Genomic DNA, 18,289 nt, shown 5'->3' on the forward strand with positions numbered 1-18,289 from the left:
AGAAATTTTTACATAAGCTAAATAGATTCCTATTCTAAATTAGTGCTAAATATATATATGCATATTTCATTACAATTTTCCAAAGACAATCTTGTTACGCCTGCCCAAGGGACATACTCTTGTTTAGGAACTCCTCTTTTTTGAGTACTGAGATTATAGAGGGTTTGGCTCAACAAAGATGTAGGTCCCATTTTTTAAAAGAGAGGCAAGAGAGAAAGTTAAAAACACGGAGAGAGAGAAATGTTAAAAAAAAAAAAATCAAAATGGGTCACTGTCTACACCAGGCATCACAAACTCGAAGGCTTAACAGGGGCAAATAGTTAAAATGAATACATGAACAGAGTTGGCTGTACGGATTGTTTCTAAGCTGCTTATGTTAAGAAAATGCATAGCATATGCCTAGTTACATTGTCTTTTAAACATCAAGCCGAGGTATCAAAACAAACTCCTGGTCTACACACACTGGCATTTCTCAAATAACGGAACTTTTGAACTATAATGTATTGATATAGATTTATATGTTTAATTTGGGGATGTATGCTGATCATATTCAAATTAGAAAAACAGAATTATATGACCAAAAAATGTCATGGCAAATAGAATATTTTACATAAAAGCAAAAAATTTTTTAATGTAATTGTTAATATATAATTCTAAACTTGTATAAATAATAGCCAAGTCTAGAGTAAAATAAGTAAGAATCATCAAAGTATCAAAATCTGTATGCATACTCACAAAATAAATATAAGGTTTTAAAATGTTGACTATAATAAATCATTGCAATTCAACCACCACAAGTATTATATTCTTGAATTCACAAAAAAACTATCCCACAGAAAGTCTTAAAGTTAACCAAATCATTTTGCTAAACTGTAAAATGGGAAGATGGAACATGTTTTAACCAAATCACTTTACTAAATTGCAGAATGGAAAGTCCGAGCATACTTTTAAATTTTTTTCTAGGTACCACTAGGAATGAGAGGGTGAAGACCACCATCATGACAAAATACTTTACAGCCATGAAAAAAATTTCAGTTTCAAAAATTATTTAATGACCAGGAGAATTACAAATGTTATATGAAAAAAGATACAAAATAGTAAACACAGTGATCCGAATTATTAAGATATTATGCCTGAAGAAAGAAAAAAACATACAATGCATAGGGGAAAAAAAGATGAATGAAAATAAACCAAAATAAAATGTTTCCACTGGTTTCATTACAGGTGATAGACAAGTGACCTTTTATCCCTTATATTTTAAATTCTTTACAATAAACACTACTTTTAGGAGGGCAACAAGTGATAGTTTAAAAAGATTAAGATGAATTCTCTAAACAAAACTGTCAATAGATAAGAGACTAAACACAATGATGTGAGAGATACCTATCCATCAGGCCTTCAAGAAATCAGGATTCAAGACAATTTACCAAGTCGCACAACTGAGCCAACCAAACAGTTTTAACATATAATTTTTTAAATTGCAGCTGTTGATTGCTTTAGCTCTTGAAACACAAATTCTTGTAGAGCTCATATTAACTGTTACATGCCAATAAAAATACACAGCCCAGTCCTGAAGCTTACTTTTGCCACATAAACAAAAGCTTCAATTTCAATTTTCAAAATTATATTTAGAATTTGGCAAATATAGTTAAAATGGCAGGTAAAACATGCCTGCTTGTAAAGTAAATACAATTTAAATAAGCATAGATCACTTTAACAAAAGTTAATCTCTTTCAGTATGAAAATTTTAGCAACAACTTTTTGTAGTAGCATTAATTCATTAAAACTAGCCTTTATTTTTAAATGCTATGTTGAGTTTATAAATAATGAAATTTAAAAAATAAGAAAATGAAGCTAACAAGATACAGATGAGGCTGTTACCAGGCTCCGTGCATGTGAACAAGTGATGCGATAAACCTCCAGTCAGTGCGTTTAAGAAGCACGGGGTGCGCCGCCACATGGCAGCAACAATGGCATACCTAATCTGTAGCAGATGAAGAAAATTTGGCAAACTCACATTTTACAAGACACAAAGCTTAAAAGGAAAAAATTTTTTTTAAAAATCTGCATTAACTATCTTTTTCAAACTACTGCAAACAAAGTGGAACTCAACCTTAAATTTAATCTTCTGCAACAAAGTAAAATTAAAGAGGCCTGCTTCCTTTATTTCGGGTGCCAGAAAAATCAAATTACTGGAAAAGGCTTTCCTACCAACAGGAAGTATACTGAACTTTTTTTCTTCTACAAATTTAGCTTTTGATTTCTAAAATTTCTAATTATTTAGAGAAATATCCACATCACTATTAGTAATTAATAGCTCATACGACATGACTATCTTGTTAATCCTTTAAGACGTGAATTTTTAATTGGGGTTTCAAAGATGAAAAGAAAATGAAAATACTCCTTAAAATTTTATACAAAATTCTACGTGTATGTGTATTTTCTGAGGGGATTTTCAATTTTCCAGATTCTCAAGGGATCCTTGACCTCTAAAAAAGTAAAGTACTACTTTAAGCACTAAGACTATATTTCATTTATCTTTATATAATTAGCACACTGACTAGTACATAATGGGTAAAGCATAAGATTCATAATAAATAAAACTATAATCTGAATTTTCAAAAGCTACTTTTTATTGCTATATTTCTTGCATATCTTCGCAGTAATGAAATCACACACTACTGAGTTAAATAAATTATTCAAATCTCAGTATAGGTGAAAATAATTGCACAATTATTGAAGTACTTTCAAACTAAAACAATTAGTTTATTAACTAAGGCTATATAATTCACATGACATATTCATTTGGATTCCCTTATTTTGCTGTTGTTAGGGAGAAAAAGATAAAAATAAAAAGCAAAATCACTAATACGAGAACCTGAAAATCTTTCCAACTCCCTCTACTTGCTCTGCAGTGTTAACTAAGGCAGAAAGAGAACAGAGAGAAAAAGCAACTATGATTATACTAATGTTAACAAATTGCTTTCTCTCTCACACAGAAAAAGGGAGTATTCTGCTCTGAGAAACTGTCCCTTCATCCCTCAGTCTGGCATCCAGTAGTACCCTGTGTACACTTTCACCTTAGCACTCATCATCCTGAATGTAAATGTCTGTTTTGTGATCTCACTCCTCCACTACATGGCATATGGCTTCCTGGAGGGGCAGAAGGTCCCTTTCACCTTTCATCACGCAATCCACGGAGCAATCCCTAGCACACAGGAAGTATTCAAATGCTAGTGGGGTAAATGGAGATTTTGCAGAGAATGCTGCGACACAATGATATAACACACATGTTTAAATGGGGAGAAGAGGGGGATAAGCATGAAATACTAAAGAACAAAGTGTGGCATTTCTGACATTCTTATTCAAGTATATGATTAAACACACAGTGGAACTGAATGTATGAGTAAAGAAAAAACACTAAACTAATAACTACTTTAGAAAGCTCCTCCTTAAGAGTTCAGGTTTTCACAGTCCATTTAAGTTTTTTATTACCTGATTTAGGGATATTTTATTTCATGCTAAATAGTGATCTGGAATACAAGTTAAAACAAGGTTAAGGTTATCCTTCATAAAAACTCCACCCTGGAAAATATAAGTTACCAAAATATAAAAATAAATTTGTATTTACTTAAATTTTAAAATAAAACCAACAAAAAAACTCTCCTAAGTCATTAAAACATCAATGAAACAACCACAACCACAACAATGCCTTTTCATGAATAATAACAGAGTGGATAAGATTTAGAGCCAATCAAGTAACTAAGAATGGTGACATCCATTTTCCATTTATATTGTGTAAAACTGTAAAAACCAGTTTACTCTATAATTCTTGGAAAAGGCTTTCTTTTTCTTTTTCTCATTTATATTTCCTTAAATAGCTGTAAACCAGCTTCTTGTATTTAGCTGACAGAGAAAATAATCAATGATTGCCATTACTGAAATTTACAGTTATATATTAGATCTTTACATGAGCTTTTATGAAGATATGGGGAAGAGGGGGAGAAACAAAACAGTCACCAATAAACACTCTGCCAGAGCATCAAGACATGAGACAACAAACTCAAAAGCTTTAGCAATTGCTTATAACATGTCAGCAGTTAAGGATTAATTGAAATTAAAATATTAGAATTGAAGTCACTTAGTAAGCAATGTTACGATCTGTTCAACTTAGCAAACATTTTTTAAAATCAATTATTGTTTTATTTAAAAGATGACTGGTAAGTCTTATCTTACAGTTCTGGAGCAAGAACCACTGCTTTTGGTTTTCTTATTATGTAATAAATTCTATCATCATATCATTAAGTATTCTTTTCTTACCTTTTTAAGATGTCATTTCATTTCACTGAAGGCAAGGAATGAGCCGATGTTTACCAACCACCTAATTCCTGGCACTGACTAACTTTTCAAAAATCTTGACAGCTACCATCAACTTCAGAAAGGAAGCTCACTCTTCTCCCACATTCCTGAGTCCTGTCAACTGACATGGTGAAAAAAAGTAGAGGCAGTATTTCTTCCTGTGATGCCTACCAGTTCCTGTAGCATTCACATGTGAAAATGCCTATGAGCTGCAGGGTGCTCATAGTCTTCGTGTGTGTCTTTGTGTGTGTGTATAAATATGTACTTAAAAATACATATACACATTTTTAAACTTTAACCACTCAAGTTATAGTTATGATAGAATCTGTAAGTTGCACTTAAGACAAACTGAACTGTCATCTCCTACCCATGAGGCATAAATCTTCTACTTATAGGACATAGTTAACCTTCTGCCTTATAGTAAACATTTTCACTTTTTCAGAAACAATACATTTTGTAAAATGCATCCTATAAACATAATATAGGTGTTAGCAAAATATGTATGCTCAGGACAAAGGCAGCCCCCTGCTTATTTTTCTAAATAAAATTTTACTGGAACACAGCCACATAGATTTATGTATTATCTAGTTGTGTTTGTGCCTCAACCAAAGTTGAGTAGTTGCAAAAGAGACTATAATATGGTACTCAAAGCCTAAAATATGAACTATCTAGCCCCTTACAGAGTTTATCAACCTCTATCATGGTATAATAGCTGCAAATGAGAGCTGCTAATAAAATAAGTACATAGCCCAGTGCTCTATACTTTATATGCATGATCTAAAATCTTGTCAGGAACCATCTGAAGTAGATATTATCTCTAAGTTACAAATAAAGCAAAGTTTTAGACTATCAATAGTATGAGCACTTCCTGGAAATCTGTTAAACACGCATATATATTCCTAAGCCCATCAATAGAAATTCTTTACCACAGTTGGTCTTGGATGGGGCCCAGAAACCTGCATTTTTTTCCAAGTACCCTATGTGATTCTGGTGTAGAAAGTCAAGGATCAAATATGAACATTTAATAAAGAGATAAAAGGACTTATCTAATTACCACTTACTCCCATATGTGAGCAAGGATCTGAACACAAGTAGGCTTGATTCCAAAATCTATACTCTTTCTGACTTCTCATGGTTGTAATTAAGCTTGAATACATCTGCTTTTAAGAATTACTTTAGAAATTTTGAATCTAGTTACAATATACAAAATCTAAATTATTATAGTTGAAAAATCATGCAGCCTTCAAGATGATCGAGTATAAATTCATGAAGTTTAATTAAAATTTGCACTTCTGAGAAATTAAGAGTCTAAAAACACTAGAGAGAGATACTGAGCTTGATGATTTGAAGGCCAGTCCCTTGGCTTTCATCTTATAATTTTTATATATCCCCTAGGTGGGTTTCAAAATAGTAAAGCCCTGAGTTCAAATCACAGGAAGCACTTAAAAAGTGATAACAAATCAAACACGTTTGTGAATATAATACACAGCTTAATTATTTATTCTATGTAGAAACTATTTTAATCTCAAAAGAATTAACACTTGGCTTTTTAGATGCTATAACAAAGTAACCAGTTAAGAAGGTAAAGAACTTTGCAGTCTATATTCTAATTTTAATTATCCTCCTTGAGATTACAGCTCTAAGTACTAACGCTATGCTACAGTCTCAAATGTACATATTTTTCACTTATTAAATGTACTAAATTTATAGAATTTACATTTTTTTAAGTATGAAGCATGGTATCTCCTTATAACTAAAGACAAATATGTCATACAGTTATATTACTTCAAAACCATCAGCTCCGAATTTGAAACAGAGTAAGATAATAATAAACAGAACAAGCTTCTTGCCACACTTTCATGAGTTTTAGATTTTTACCTGAACAACATTCCAACCATATTTTCTTAATGCTTATGTATCAATTAATCACATAGAAATAGTTTTTTTTTTAATGGAGGCCACAGAGTCCAAACTAGTCTTCCTAATGGACATAAACCAATGGAAAGAAAAAATAACAGAACATCTCCATAACTAACACACAAACATAAACACAAAGACAAGAAGAAACAAATGGTACACAATAAGATTTCTATGAAGGGCAAACTCTAAAAAATATATCAACATAAGTTACATTTGCTGAACTGTGAAATTTATTCTTCTGTGTAGGAAAGAAAAATTAGATGCAAAAGTATGATTTAGGTAATTCTTGGTAAAATAAACAAATGACAACCTTGAACTCTTAAAGCCAAACTAAAGCATAAAGATTTTATTTGAAAATATGAGAACTTTTCATATCATTAATCAATAGTTTAGATAGGCAGCTGGCTAAACAAAAAAGTAAAAACGCATTTTTTAAATACCTAAGACAAAGTAATCTGATTTTTTTGGTCCCTTATGTTTTAGTTTAATGAATAAGTTTGTTCTGTGAAATGAATATGCAAAAACTTATAAAACAAAAATATGAAAAGTTAAAATTATATTCTAAAGGAAATAACAGATTCTCTTTGATTAACTTGCAGTTAAAAATAAAGCTGAGTGTCCACTTGAAACGTAAGATGAAGTCCCTCACTTGAAATTCTATTATATAAAATAATGTGTTATTAGGTCTTGCACTGAACTTAAAAGCTAACACATCGCTTTAATGCATAACTAATACTTGTCTCACAAATGGCTTTGAGATTTGGTTACTAGTATATAATGTAGTACATATATACTATGACAATTACATATAATAAATGGACAATAATTAAAGGACACTGTCAAGTACGTAAGGGTACACCTGAAGTTTTAAAAAATATTATTCCACACAAAGACTGCAAGACATTCAAAATAAAGATGTTAGCTCAGTATATTTTTACAAAATAGAATCTCTAATCCACATTAAAATACCAAATATACAATGTACTCAAACATGTTTTTGAAAATATGTGCTTCAGTTTACCACTCTTGACAGTGTTCTTTGGTTGGTTTTCTTCAAGTTAAAGTCAGCAACAAATATTAACAATCTTTGCATTAGTATGGTCTCAACTTACAATCTAATAAGGATGGCCATAAATAGTTCTTTAATATAATTATGACCACTTAATCAGAATTCTTTGGCTTCGGTATCTTCACAACAGCACACTTTTGATTCAAAATAATCTTCCAACTATAATGACTATCTTCAAAACTGGTTTCCTTTATAAAATGCAATTGCTTCATAGTTTCAAACAGACATTTTGAATTAATACTAATCCTTCAACCAAAATTATATCTTTAAATTTCAATTTAGTATTGAAGGGCATCTATCATTTAGCAACCAAACCTCAAAGCACTTTATCCAATAATGTAATATAATCAAGTGTTTCTTATACATGAAAACATAGAGAATTTGAATACAGCAAGATATGAACAATCACAAAAACATTTCACCAAAATGTATCACTGTCTACTTCAAAAATTATTTACCAGAGGTTCTTGATTATTATTTTAGTAGAAATAAATTTCAGCAACTACAAATAACATTTCCTCCATCTGTGGCTCTCTCCTTAGCATCAAAATATCTAACAAATCAGCATAATAAACAAGTAAGAGGAAACCTGGAGACATATTTATTTCTAATACTGTTGTCCTTCCCAACACTGAGAAAATTCCTGTATTTACAAAGGAGTGCAGTGTCAGTTGGTTTTTCAATAACCCCCATTACAAGCAGGTGCATTTTCAAACCATGAATTACCAAATAGGTTTTACAGTTAAATTTATAAACAAAGTCATTTTATCATTTTTCATTTAAAACTCTAACAGGAATCACGAACTGTTTCTTAATAAACCAATTCTAAGAAACATATTTTATACAAGTACATAGAGAACATATATTCCTAATTTAGCAGTTACGAAGACTTTAAAACCTAAAAGAAAAACTTGAAAGATGTCATGCATGTTTTTAACCCTTGCATTTGAATTAAATTTATTTATTGACACAAAGATCAAAGGACCATTAAGAACATAAAAGAAATCAACTTCAGTTACTGCTAAATTCAAATCCCTACCTTGTTTCTCATTGTAGATTATATTCTTACACAATAGGTCATTATGGCAAAGCACAACAGGTGAGCCCAGGTTGGAAAGAATCTCCTTCATCCAAGTCATCTCCTCCTGAAGAGTCTGAGAGCTTGGGATATCACTTAGGAACCTTTCAGTTTTAAAAGAAAAGTTATATCTTGTTTATAATAATGACATTTAAGTTTGAGTAAGGATTAAAATCTATTTTTATTAAGTTCTTTCCACTTAATTACACTGACTCCTGAATTAAAACAAGCCAATTAATTCCAAAATTGGAATAAAGAAAAACCTTTACGATGAACTTAAACATGAATAAAAAGAAACTGAGTGATAACTAAAATGCAGAGCAGAAAAGTAAAAAATATATCACTACAAAATGGGGAGGAAAAAAAATATATGTAGCTAATAGCTAACATATACTAAGCAATATTCTTAAAGTTTTACATTTATCTCCATTTTATAGATGGGGAAACCAAGATACAAAGAGTTTAATGAAAAGAGGTTTAAGCATATTATATAATAAGTTACAAAGACGGTCCATTAAGGAACTAAAACATCTACTTCATGCTTAGAAGGGTGAGTGTAGTAGAAATCAGCTAAATTCACATTTTAAACTCAATAGATATTATCTACTATTGACAAATCAACTCATATTATCATATAATAACCATATAATCATTAACCATCATATTATCATATGATAATCATATCACAGAACACTCATATTATCTATTATAGAAATTACCTCAGAGTAGTCAGATCAGGAAGGGTGGGAGAAACTGTAGCAAGCAGGACAAGATATGATAGCTTTTTATCCTACATTCTTTTGTACTGTTTATTATGCAATATTTCTATTCATTTGATAACAATAAAATGAAACAAAAATAGGGTGCCACCACTAATTCCCCAATAGTACCATCAGGCTTACAAAATTACTATTAGTTTACTCTTTCTCTTCTTCTCTTAATACTTTGAGCCAAGTTCTCTTCATTCTTTCACTATGGTCACTCATATTATCCCTTACTTTTCCATTTTACAAGACAATAAAGATTCTGTATCACTGATTTTACTTTAATGAATTTGCCTATTCAAGTGGTCGCTACCTGTATTTCCCCCACTACTGCATTCTTTTCTATACAAAGCTTCCAAAAGTAATCCTTATACGCTATTTTCAAAATGCTGTAACTGTTCAAGAATCTATTTAAAAAGTACAGAGTTGAATAGAAATAATAAGACTCAAAGGATTATGAAGATGATAATTACAATCACGTAGCCCTGTCTGTGGGAATGCTCACCACCAAGTGGCACAGCTCGGCCCCCACTAAGGAGCCCCCACCAAGCGCAGCAGCTCAGCAGAGCTACCCACAAGTGCAGGGCCAGCCTGCACACAAAAGAAGGCACCTGTCCCCTCTCATCTAGTGCATCAGTTTGGCCAGTCACAGTGGTCCTGCACCAGAGCAACCCACTGGCAGAGCACAGAGGCCCCACTTCCACAAGCGAGCGTGACCCGCCAAGCGGCTCTGGCCAGCACACAAATGCAGAGCAGCCCTACCGGCACAACTTCCAGCAGACGAGGTGGGATCAGAAAACAAAGCTCCTGCCCCACAGCGGTGGCAGATGGAATCTGCAACCTGATACTACCACAAATGAGCCAGCCAAGGATCACTTCATCCAACACCATGAAGAACTACAGTATCACGTCAGAGCAAAAGGAAAAAGACAACTATCCAGAAACCAATCCTGAACTCATAGAAATTTACAATCTAAATGACAGAGAATTCAAATTCGTTATCATAAAGAAACTCAACGAGTTACAGGAAAACTCAGAAAGACAGTTCAACGAGTTCAGGAATAAAATTAATGAGCAGTGCCGGCTCCATGGCTTAGCGGTTAAGTGCGCGCGCTCCGCTACTGGCAGCCCAGGTTCGGATCCCGGGCACGCACCAACACACTGCTTCTCTGACCATGCTGAGGCCGCGATCCACGTACAGCAACTAGAAGGATGTGCAACTATGACATACAACTATCTACTGGGGCTTTGGGGGAGAAAAAGGAGGAGGATTGGCAATAGATGTTAGCTCAGAGCCGGTCTTCCTCAGCAAAAAGAGGAGGATTAGCATGGATGTTAGCTCAGGGCTCATCTTTCTCACAAAAAATAAAAACTAAATAAATAAAATTAATGAGCAGAAGGAATACTTCACCAAAGAGATTGAAACTCTAAAAAAAAAAAAAAAACAAATTCTGGATATTAAGAACACAGTTAATGAGAAAAAACAATCTAGAATTCATAAAAAATAGAGCTGACGTTATAGCAGAACAGAATTAGTGATTTAGAGGATAGAAATATAGAAATGCCTCAGGTGGAGGAGGAGAGAGAACTAAGATTTTTTGAAAAAGGAGAAATCCTTCAAGAAATAGCCAACTCAATTAGGAAAAGCACCATAAGGATTATAGGCATTCCAGAGGGCGAAAGGAGCAGAAAGCTTGTTCAAAAACTAATAACTGAGAATTTCCCAAACCTGGGAAGGAACTGGACTTACAAGTTCATGAAGCCAATAGAATTCCTAATTACATAGATGAAAACGACCTTCTCCAAGGCATATAATAGTAAAACTGGCAAAAGTTAATGACAAAGAAAAAATATTAAGAGAAGCCAGGCAGAAGAAAATAACCTAAAAAGGAACCCCTAGCAGGCTTTCAGCGGATTTCTCAGCAGAAACCTTACAGGCTAGGAGAAAATGGAATGATATATTCAAAATACTGAAAGACAAAAACTTTCAACCTAGAATACTCTATCCAGCAAAACAATCCTACAGATAGGATGGAAAAATAAAAGCTTTCCCAGATAAATAAAAGCTGAGGGAGTTCATCACCAGTAGGCCTGCATTACAAGAAACATCTGAAACTAAAAAGCAAAGGTTTATAAAACCTTGAGCAAGGAAATAAATAGACAGAATCAGAAAATTGCAGCTCTATATCAGAATAGGTTCATAAACATTTAATTATAACATAAAAGGGAAGGAAAACATAAAAAATAACTATAAATACTTCAATTTATTCACAAACTCACAACACAGAAAAGAACAGTTTGTGACAACAATAACTCAGAAGCGGATGAGGTAAGGGATGGAACCTGCTTAGGCTAATGGAGATAAGAGGCTATCAGAAAATGGACTATCTCATCTATAAGATCTTTTATACAAACCTCATGGTGACCACCAGACAAAAACATCAGAGCAGAAGCACAAATCATAAATAAAGAGAAAACCCTCACAGAAAACCACCAAACCAAATGACAGGCAGAAATACAAGGGAAAAGAAACAATAGAAACACAGAACAACTAGAAAACAAGAGATAAAATGGCAGTATTAAGCCCTCATATATCAATAATCACTCTAAATGTAAATGGATTAAATTATCCAATGAAAAGACACAGAGTGGCTGGAGAGATTAAAAAACAAGACCCAACAATATGCTGCCTCAAGAAAACACATCTCAGCTCCAAAGACAAATACAGGCTCAGAGTGAAGGGATGAAAGATGATACTCCAAGCAAATGGCAAGCAAAAGAAAGCAGGTGTTGCCGTACTTACATCAGACAAAGCAGACTTCAAGATAAAAGACAATGAGAGACAAAAAGAGGCAGTATATAATGATAAAAGGGACATTCCACCAAGAGAACATGATACTTATGAATATATATACACCTAATATAGAAGCACCAAAGTACAGAAAGCAACTATTAACACACCTAAAGGGAGAAATTAACAGCAACACAATAATAGTACAGGAACTCAACACTCCACTTACATCAGTGAATAGACCATCCAGACAGAAAGCCAACAAGGTAACAGTGGCCTTAAATGAAATACTAGACCAGACAGACTTAACAGATACATAGAGAACATTCCATTCAAAAATGGATACAGAATGCAGAATACACATTCTTCTCAAGTGCACATGGAACATTCTCAAAGATGGACCATATGTTGGGAAACAAGGCATGACTCAATAAATTTAAGAAGACTGAAATCATATCAAGCATCTTTTCCAACCACAATGCTATGAAACTAGACATCAACTACAAGAAAAAAGCTGGGAAAGATAGAAATACAGGGAGACCAAACAACATGCTACTGATAAACCATTAGATCAATGAAGAAATCAAAGAAGCGATCAAAAAATACCTGGAGACAAATGAAAATGAAAACACAACATACCAACTTTTATGGGATGCAGCAAAAGCAATGCTAAGAGAAAAATTTATAGCAATATAGGCCTACCTCAACAAAGAAGAAAAATATCAAATAAGTAATCTTAAAACTACATCTAACAGAACTAGAAAAAGAACAAAGCCCAAAGTCAGCAGAAGGGGAGAAATAATAAAATTTAGAGCAGAAATAAATGAAATAGAGACTAAAAAAACAATAGAAAGGATCAATGAAACTAAGAGCTGGTTCTTTGAGAAAATAAACAAAATTGACAAACCCTCAGCCAGACTCACCAGGAAAAAAAGAGAGAAAGCTCAAATAAATAAAATTAGAAATGAAAGAGGAGAAATTACAATGGATACCACAGAAATACAAAGTATTAGAAGAGAATACTATGAAAAAGTATATGCTAACAAATTGGACAACCTAGAACAAATGGATAAATTCTTAGATTCATACAACCTCCCAAAACTGAATCAAGAAAAAATAGAATCTGAACAGAACAATCACGAGTAAAGAGACTGAAACAATAAACAAAAACCTCCCCCAAAACAAAAGTCCAGGACCAGATGTCTTCTCTGGAGAACTCTACCAAACATTCCCACAAGATTTAATACCTATCCTTCTCAAACTATTTCGAAAAATTGAAGAAGACAGAACACTTCCTAACTCATTCTAAGAGGCCAACGTTATCATGATACCAAAACCAGACAAGGAAAACACAGAGAAGGAAAACTACAGGCCAATATTGTTGATGAACACAGATGCAAAAATCTTCAACAAAATACTGGCAAATCAAATACAGCAGTACATTAAAAGGATCATACACCATGATCAAGTGGGATTTAAACCAGGGACGCAGGGATGCTTCAACATCCACAAATCAATCAGTGTGATACATCACATTAACAAAATTAGGAATAAAAACCACATGATCATCTTAATAGATGCAAAGAAAGCATGTGACAAGATCCAACATTCATTTATGATAAAAATTCTCAATAAAAGGGGTATAGAAGGAAAGTACCTCAACATAATAAAGGCCACATATGACAAACCCACAGCCAACATCACACTTAACAGTGAAAAACTGAAAGCCATCCCTCTGAGAACCGGAACAAGACAACGGTGGCCACTCTCACCACTCCTATTCAACATAGTACTGGAGGTGCTGGCCAGAGCAATTAGGCAAGAAAAAGAAATTAGGGTGTCCAAATTGGAAAGGAAGAAGTAAAACTCTCGCTGTTTGCAGATGACACGATTCTATATATAGAAACCCCTGAAGAAGCCATTAGAAAGCTATTAGAAATAATCAACAACTACAGCAAAGTTGCAGGGTACAAAATCAACTTACAAAAATCAGTTGCATTTCTTTTTTATTTATTTATTTATTTAGTGAGGAAGATCAGCCCCGAGCTAACATCCATGCTAATCCTCCTCTTTTTTTGGTGAGGAAGACCGGCTCTGAGCTAACATCTATTGCCAATCCTCCTCCTTTTTTTTTCCCCCAAAGCCCCAGAAGATAGTTGCCAAAGCCCCAGCAGATAGTTGCACGTCATAGTTGCACATCCTTCTAGTTGGTGTATGTGGGACGCGGCCTCAGCGTGGCCAGACAAGTGGTGTGTCGGTGCACGCCCGGGATCCGCACCCGGGTCGCCAGTAGCAGAGCACAAGCACTTAACTGCTAAGCCACGGGGCCAGCCCTCAGTTGCATGTCTATATTCTAATAATGAACTAACAGAAGGAGAACTCAAGAATACAATCCTATTTACAATCGCAACACAAAGAATAAACTATCTAGGAATTAATTTAACCAAGGAGGTGAAAGACCTATACACTGAAAACTATAAGACATTAGAAAAGATTCAAAGACGACACAAAGAAACAGAAAGCTATTCCATGCACATGGATTGGAAGAACATAGTTAAAATGTCCATGTTACCTAAAGCAATCTAGAGATTCAATGCAATCCCAATTGGAATCCCAATGATATTCTTCACGGAAACAGAAAAAAGAATCCTATAATTTATATGGAACAACAAAAGACCCCAAATAGCCAAAGCAATCCTGAGAAAAAAGAACAAAGCTGGAGGCACCACAATCCCTGACTTCAAAATAATCAAAACGGCATGTGTGCTGGCACAAAAGTAGACACACAGATCAACGGAACAGAAGTGAAAGCCCAGAAATAAAACCACACATCTATGGACAGCTAATCTTCAACAAAGGAGCCAAGAACATACAATGGAGACAGGAAAGTCTCTTCAATAAATAGTGTTTGGAAAACTGAACAGCCACATGCAAAAGAATGAAAGTAGACCATTATCTTACACAATACACAAGAATTAACTTAAAATGATTAAAGACTTAAACGTAAGACGTGAAACCATAAAACTCCTAGAAGAAAACATAGGATGTACATTCTTTGACATCGGTCTTAGCAGCATCTTTTGGAATACCATGTCTACTCAGGCAAGGGAAACGAAAGAAAAAATAAATGAGACTACATTAGACTAAAAAGTTTCTGCAAGGCAAAAGAAACCACGAACGAAACGAAAACACGACCCAACTGGGAAAAAATATTTGCAAATCATATATCCAACAAGTAGTTAATTTTCAAAATATATAAAGAACTCACACAATTCAACAACAAAAAGACAAACAACCAGATCAAAAAATGGGCAGAGGATATGAACAGACATTTTTCCAAAGAAGATATACAGATGGCCAACATGCACATGAAAAGATGTTCAAAGTCACTAATTATTAGGGAAATGCAAATCAGAAGTACAATAATATATCTCCCCACACCTGTCAGAATGGCTAAAATGAACAAGACAAGAAATAATAAGTGTTGGAGAGGATGTGGAGAAAAAGGAACCCTCATACACTGCTGGGAAGAATGGAAATTGGTGCAGCCACTCTGAAAAACAGTATGTAGATTTCTCAAAAAATTAAAAACACAAATATCATACAATCCAGCTATCTCACTAGTGGGTATTTATCCAAAGAATATGAAATCAACAACACAAACAGATCTATGCCCCGCTATGTTCACTGCAGCATTATTCACAACAGCCAAGATGTGGAAGCAACTCAAGTGCCCATCAACTGATGAATGGATAAAGAAGATGTGGTGTGTGTATTCATATATACACACAAACACACACAATGGACTACTACTCAGCCATAAAAAAAGACAAAATCGTCCCATTTGCAACAACATGGATGGACATTGAGGGTATGATGATAAGTGAAATAAGCCAGACAGAGACGGACAAACACCGTATGATTTTACTCATACATGGAAGATAAACAAACACACAGATAAAGAGAACAGATTAGTGCTTACCAGAGGGGAAAGGGGTGGGGGGATAGGCAAAAGGCGTAAAGGGGCACATATGCATGGTGACGCATAAAAACTAGACTACTGGTGGTGAACATGATGCAGTCTATATAGAAACTGATACATAACAATGTACACCTGAAATTATACAATGTTATAAACCAATGTGACCTCAATAAAATTTTAAAAATTTAAAAATTAAAATCATGTACAAAAAGGAACAGAAAATATGAAAATATTTTTAATATTTTAATTGTTTTTAATGTTCTAGTGTTGTATATTTTCGATTGGAGCAGGGTGCTTTCACTGTTATTTATCACAGTGCATCTCCAGCTTTTCCAGATTATCACTAACCTCAAGAATTTAAAATATACCTTGGAGAATCTAGGAAATATAACCCCCAACCTACCTAAAAAACCTCCTTTGAATAATAATAATTTTTAAAATAGCAGCTAACATTTATTTAACACTTACACGGCCAGGCACTGTTCTAAACACTTTATATATACTAACTCAATTAATCCTCACAAAAACCCTACAGGTAAATATACTACTCTTGTTATTTCCATTTTACAGGTGAGGAAACAGGTAACTTGCCCAGGGTCACACAGCAGAACTGTTAAACGGCAGAAGTGAGATTTGATCCCAGGCAGTTTGGCTCCAGAGTCCTGTGCTCTTAACCCACGCAATAAATACTATACTGCCTCAACTCTGCATTACCTTAAAAAGTCAAGAAAATCTTGCATTCACCATTGCCATCTACTTCATTATTTTTAAGTGGTTTTCCCCCAAATCTTTCAATAAAATAGCTATTTCAAAAAGAGGATTTTCTGTTTTTATGCTGTCACTTCCTGAATATCCAGCATACTGGACACTGGCAGATGTTTGCCTATCTCAGTTAAAGGGGTATAATATCTTTATCAAATTCAAAATTTGACAAACTACCTACAACTACAAACACATACACAGAGTGAATCAAACTAATCTTTGAAATAATCAAATTCAACAGAACAGTACAGCTATTTTCCCTAATGAATTATAAAAACTAAAAAGAAACAAGAAAATAATCTGTAAGTCCTGCTTGCCTCTGTTGTCTTAAAAACTTTCTGAATACAAAAGTGAAGTCTTCATGTATGTTTTAGGTATAAAAGACAAAAGAAAACTTCCATTTTTTATACTAGTACTAATTACACCATGTAAAAATAGGTACATATGATTTAGATTCTAAATACTGATTTACAAAATTTTCATACAGAAAATAATGCTATTTCTGACTCAGTCTGAACCTGGTGAGTCAGTCTTACAAAAGCTGCATAAGACTCCAGTAAATGAATTTTCAACCTTATTATCTGGGACGTAAATAGTCACAGTAAACTAATACAACCCAAACTTGTTCACACTCCAGTATTACTATATTGCCCCAATGTCAATCTCTAGACCCACTCAAAATAGCTTTGAACAAAAGAAATTTTTTTTAAAATGCCTCTATGGCCAACTCGTACTATGCAAAACTGTACCCATTCATAGTAATCTTTATATTACATTTACTTTGAAATAAATGTTCTATATTTGTTTCTTGCCCCTCACTTATACCCAGCTTCCTACTCCCCATTTTTGTAGAGTTCTTTAAGGTTTTTTTCCCGAGTTGGCTGGGGGAGAGAGAGGCAGTTTTTTCTATAGTGCCATCTGAGAATCAAATGAATCAATGCTTATTTTACTTAAATGCAAAGAGATAAACCAAACCAGACTTTATATACAGAAATCCTGTAGTTATCTTTGAAACCCTAAATATAGCGTAAAGCAATGTAAAACATATTTTCAAATGTAACAGTGATTTTACCTTTTATTAATTTCTTCATCTGCAAATCCTGTGGGAATTAGAGAGAAATATTTTCCCATCTTTAGCCATAGATTAGATTTGGGAATCCAGCCATTGTGTGCATGAATAGCATGGATTTTAGCAAGCTGACGTGCTATTAGCCTGTTTAAAAACAAAACAGCATAAAAAGAAAATGTTAAGCATACAGTTTTTGTCTATCAGTAGGTAAACTAAAATGACTAGTGTGCATTTATTTTATAACATGATTTATTTTTACCATTTATAAGATTCAAAATGATTTGGCATGTCAACTCTCACAAGGAGAGACAAACAAACGTTTAAAGCATCAGTAAGGGGCCGGCCCCGTGGCTTAGCGGTTAAGTGCGTGCTCTCCGCTGCCGGCGGCCCGGGTTCGGATCCCGGGTTCGGATCCCGGGTGCGCACCGAGGCACCACTCCTCCAGCCATGCTGAGGCCGCATCCCACATACAGCAACTAGAAGGATGTGCAGCTA

General features: G+C 34.0%; 1 protein-coding gene across 1 annotated transcript in view; it reads right to left on the bottom strand.

The window, feature by feature from the left end:
* The window catches only part of ETNK1 (ethanolamine kinase 1), a 73,725-nt gene that overhangs the window by 19,426 nt on the left and 36,010 nt on the right, over positions 1-18,289 (bottom strand). Inside the window, exons 3-4 of the mRNA XM_004444073.3 lie at positions 17,798-17,938; positions 8,388-8,530 (exon numbers count right to left, since the gene is read on the bottom strand). Coding sequence (XP_004444130.2) covers positions 8,388-8,530; positions 17,798-17,938 — 284 coding nt within the window. The remainder of the gene's footprint in view (positions 1-8,387; positions 8,531-17,797; positions 17,939-18,289) is intronic.

Source organism: Ceratotherium simum, chromosome 17 (genome assembly GCF_057802395.1).
Source record: "Ceratotherium simum simum isolate JZ-2026a chromosome 17, ASM5780239v1, whole genome shotgun sequence".
In the NCBI taxonomy this organism is placed as follows: Eukaryota; Metazoa; Chordata; class Mammalia; order Perissodactyla; family Rhinocerotidae; genus Ceratotherium; species Ceratotherium simum.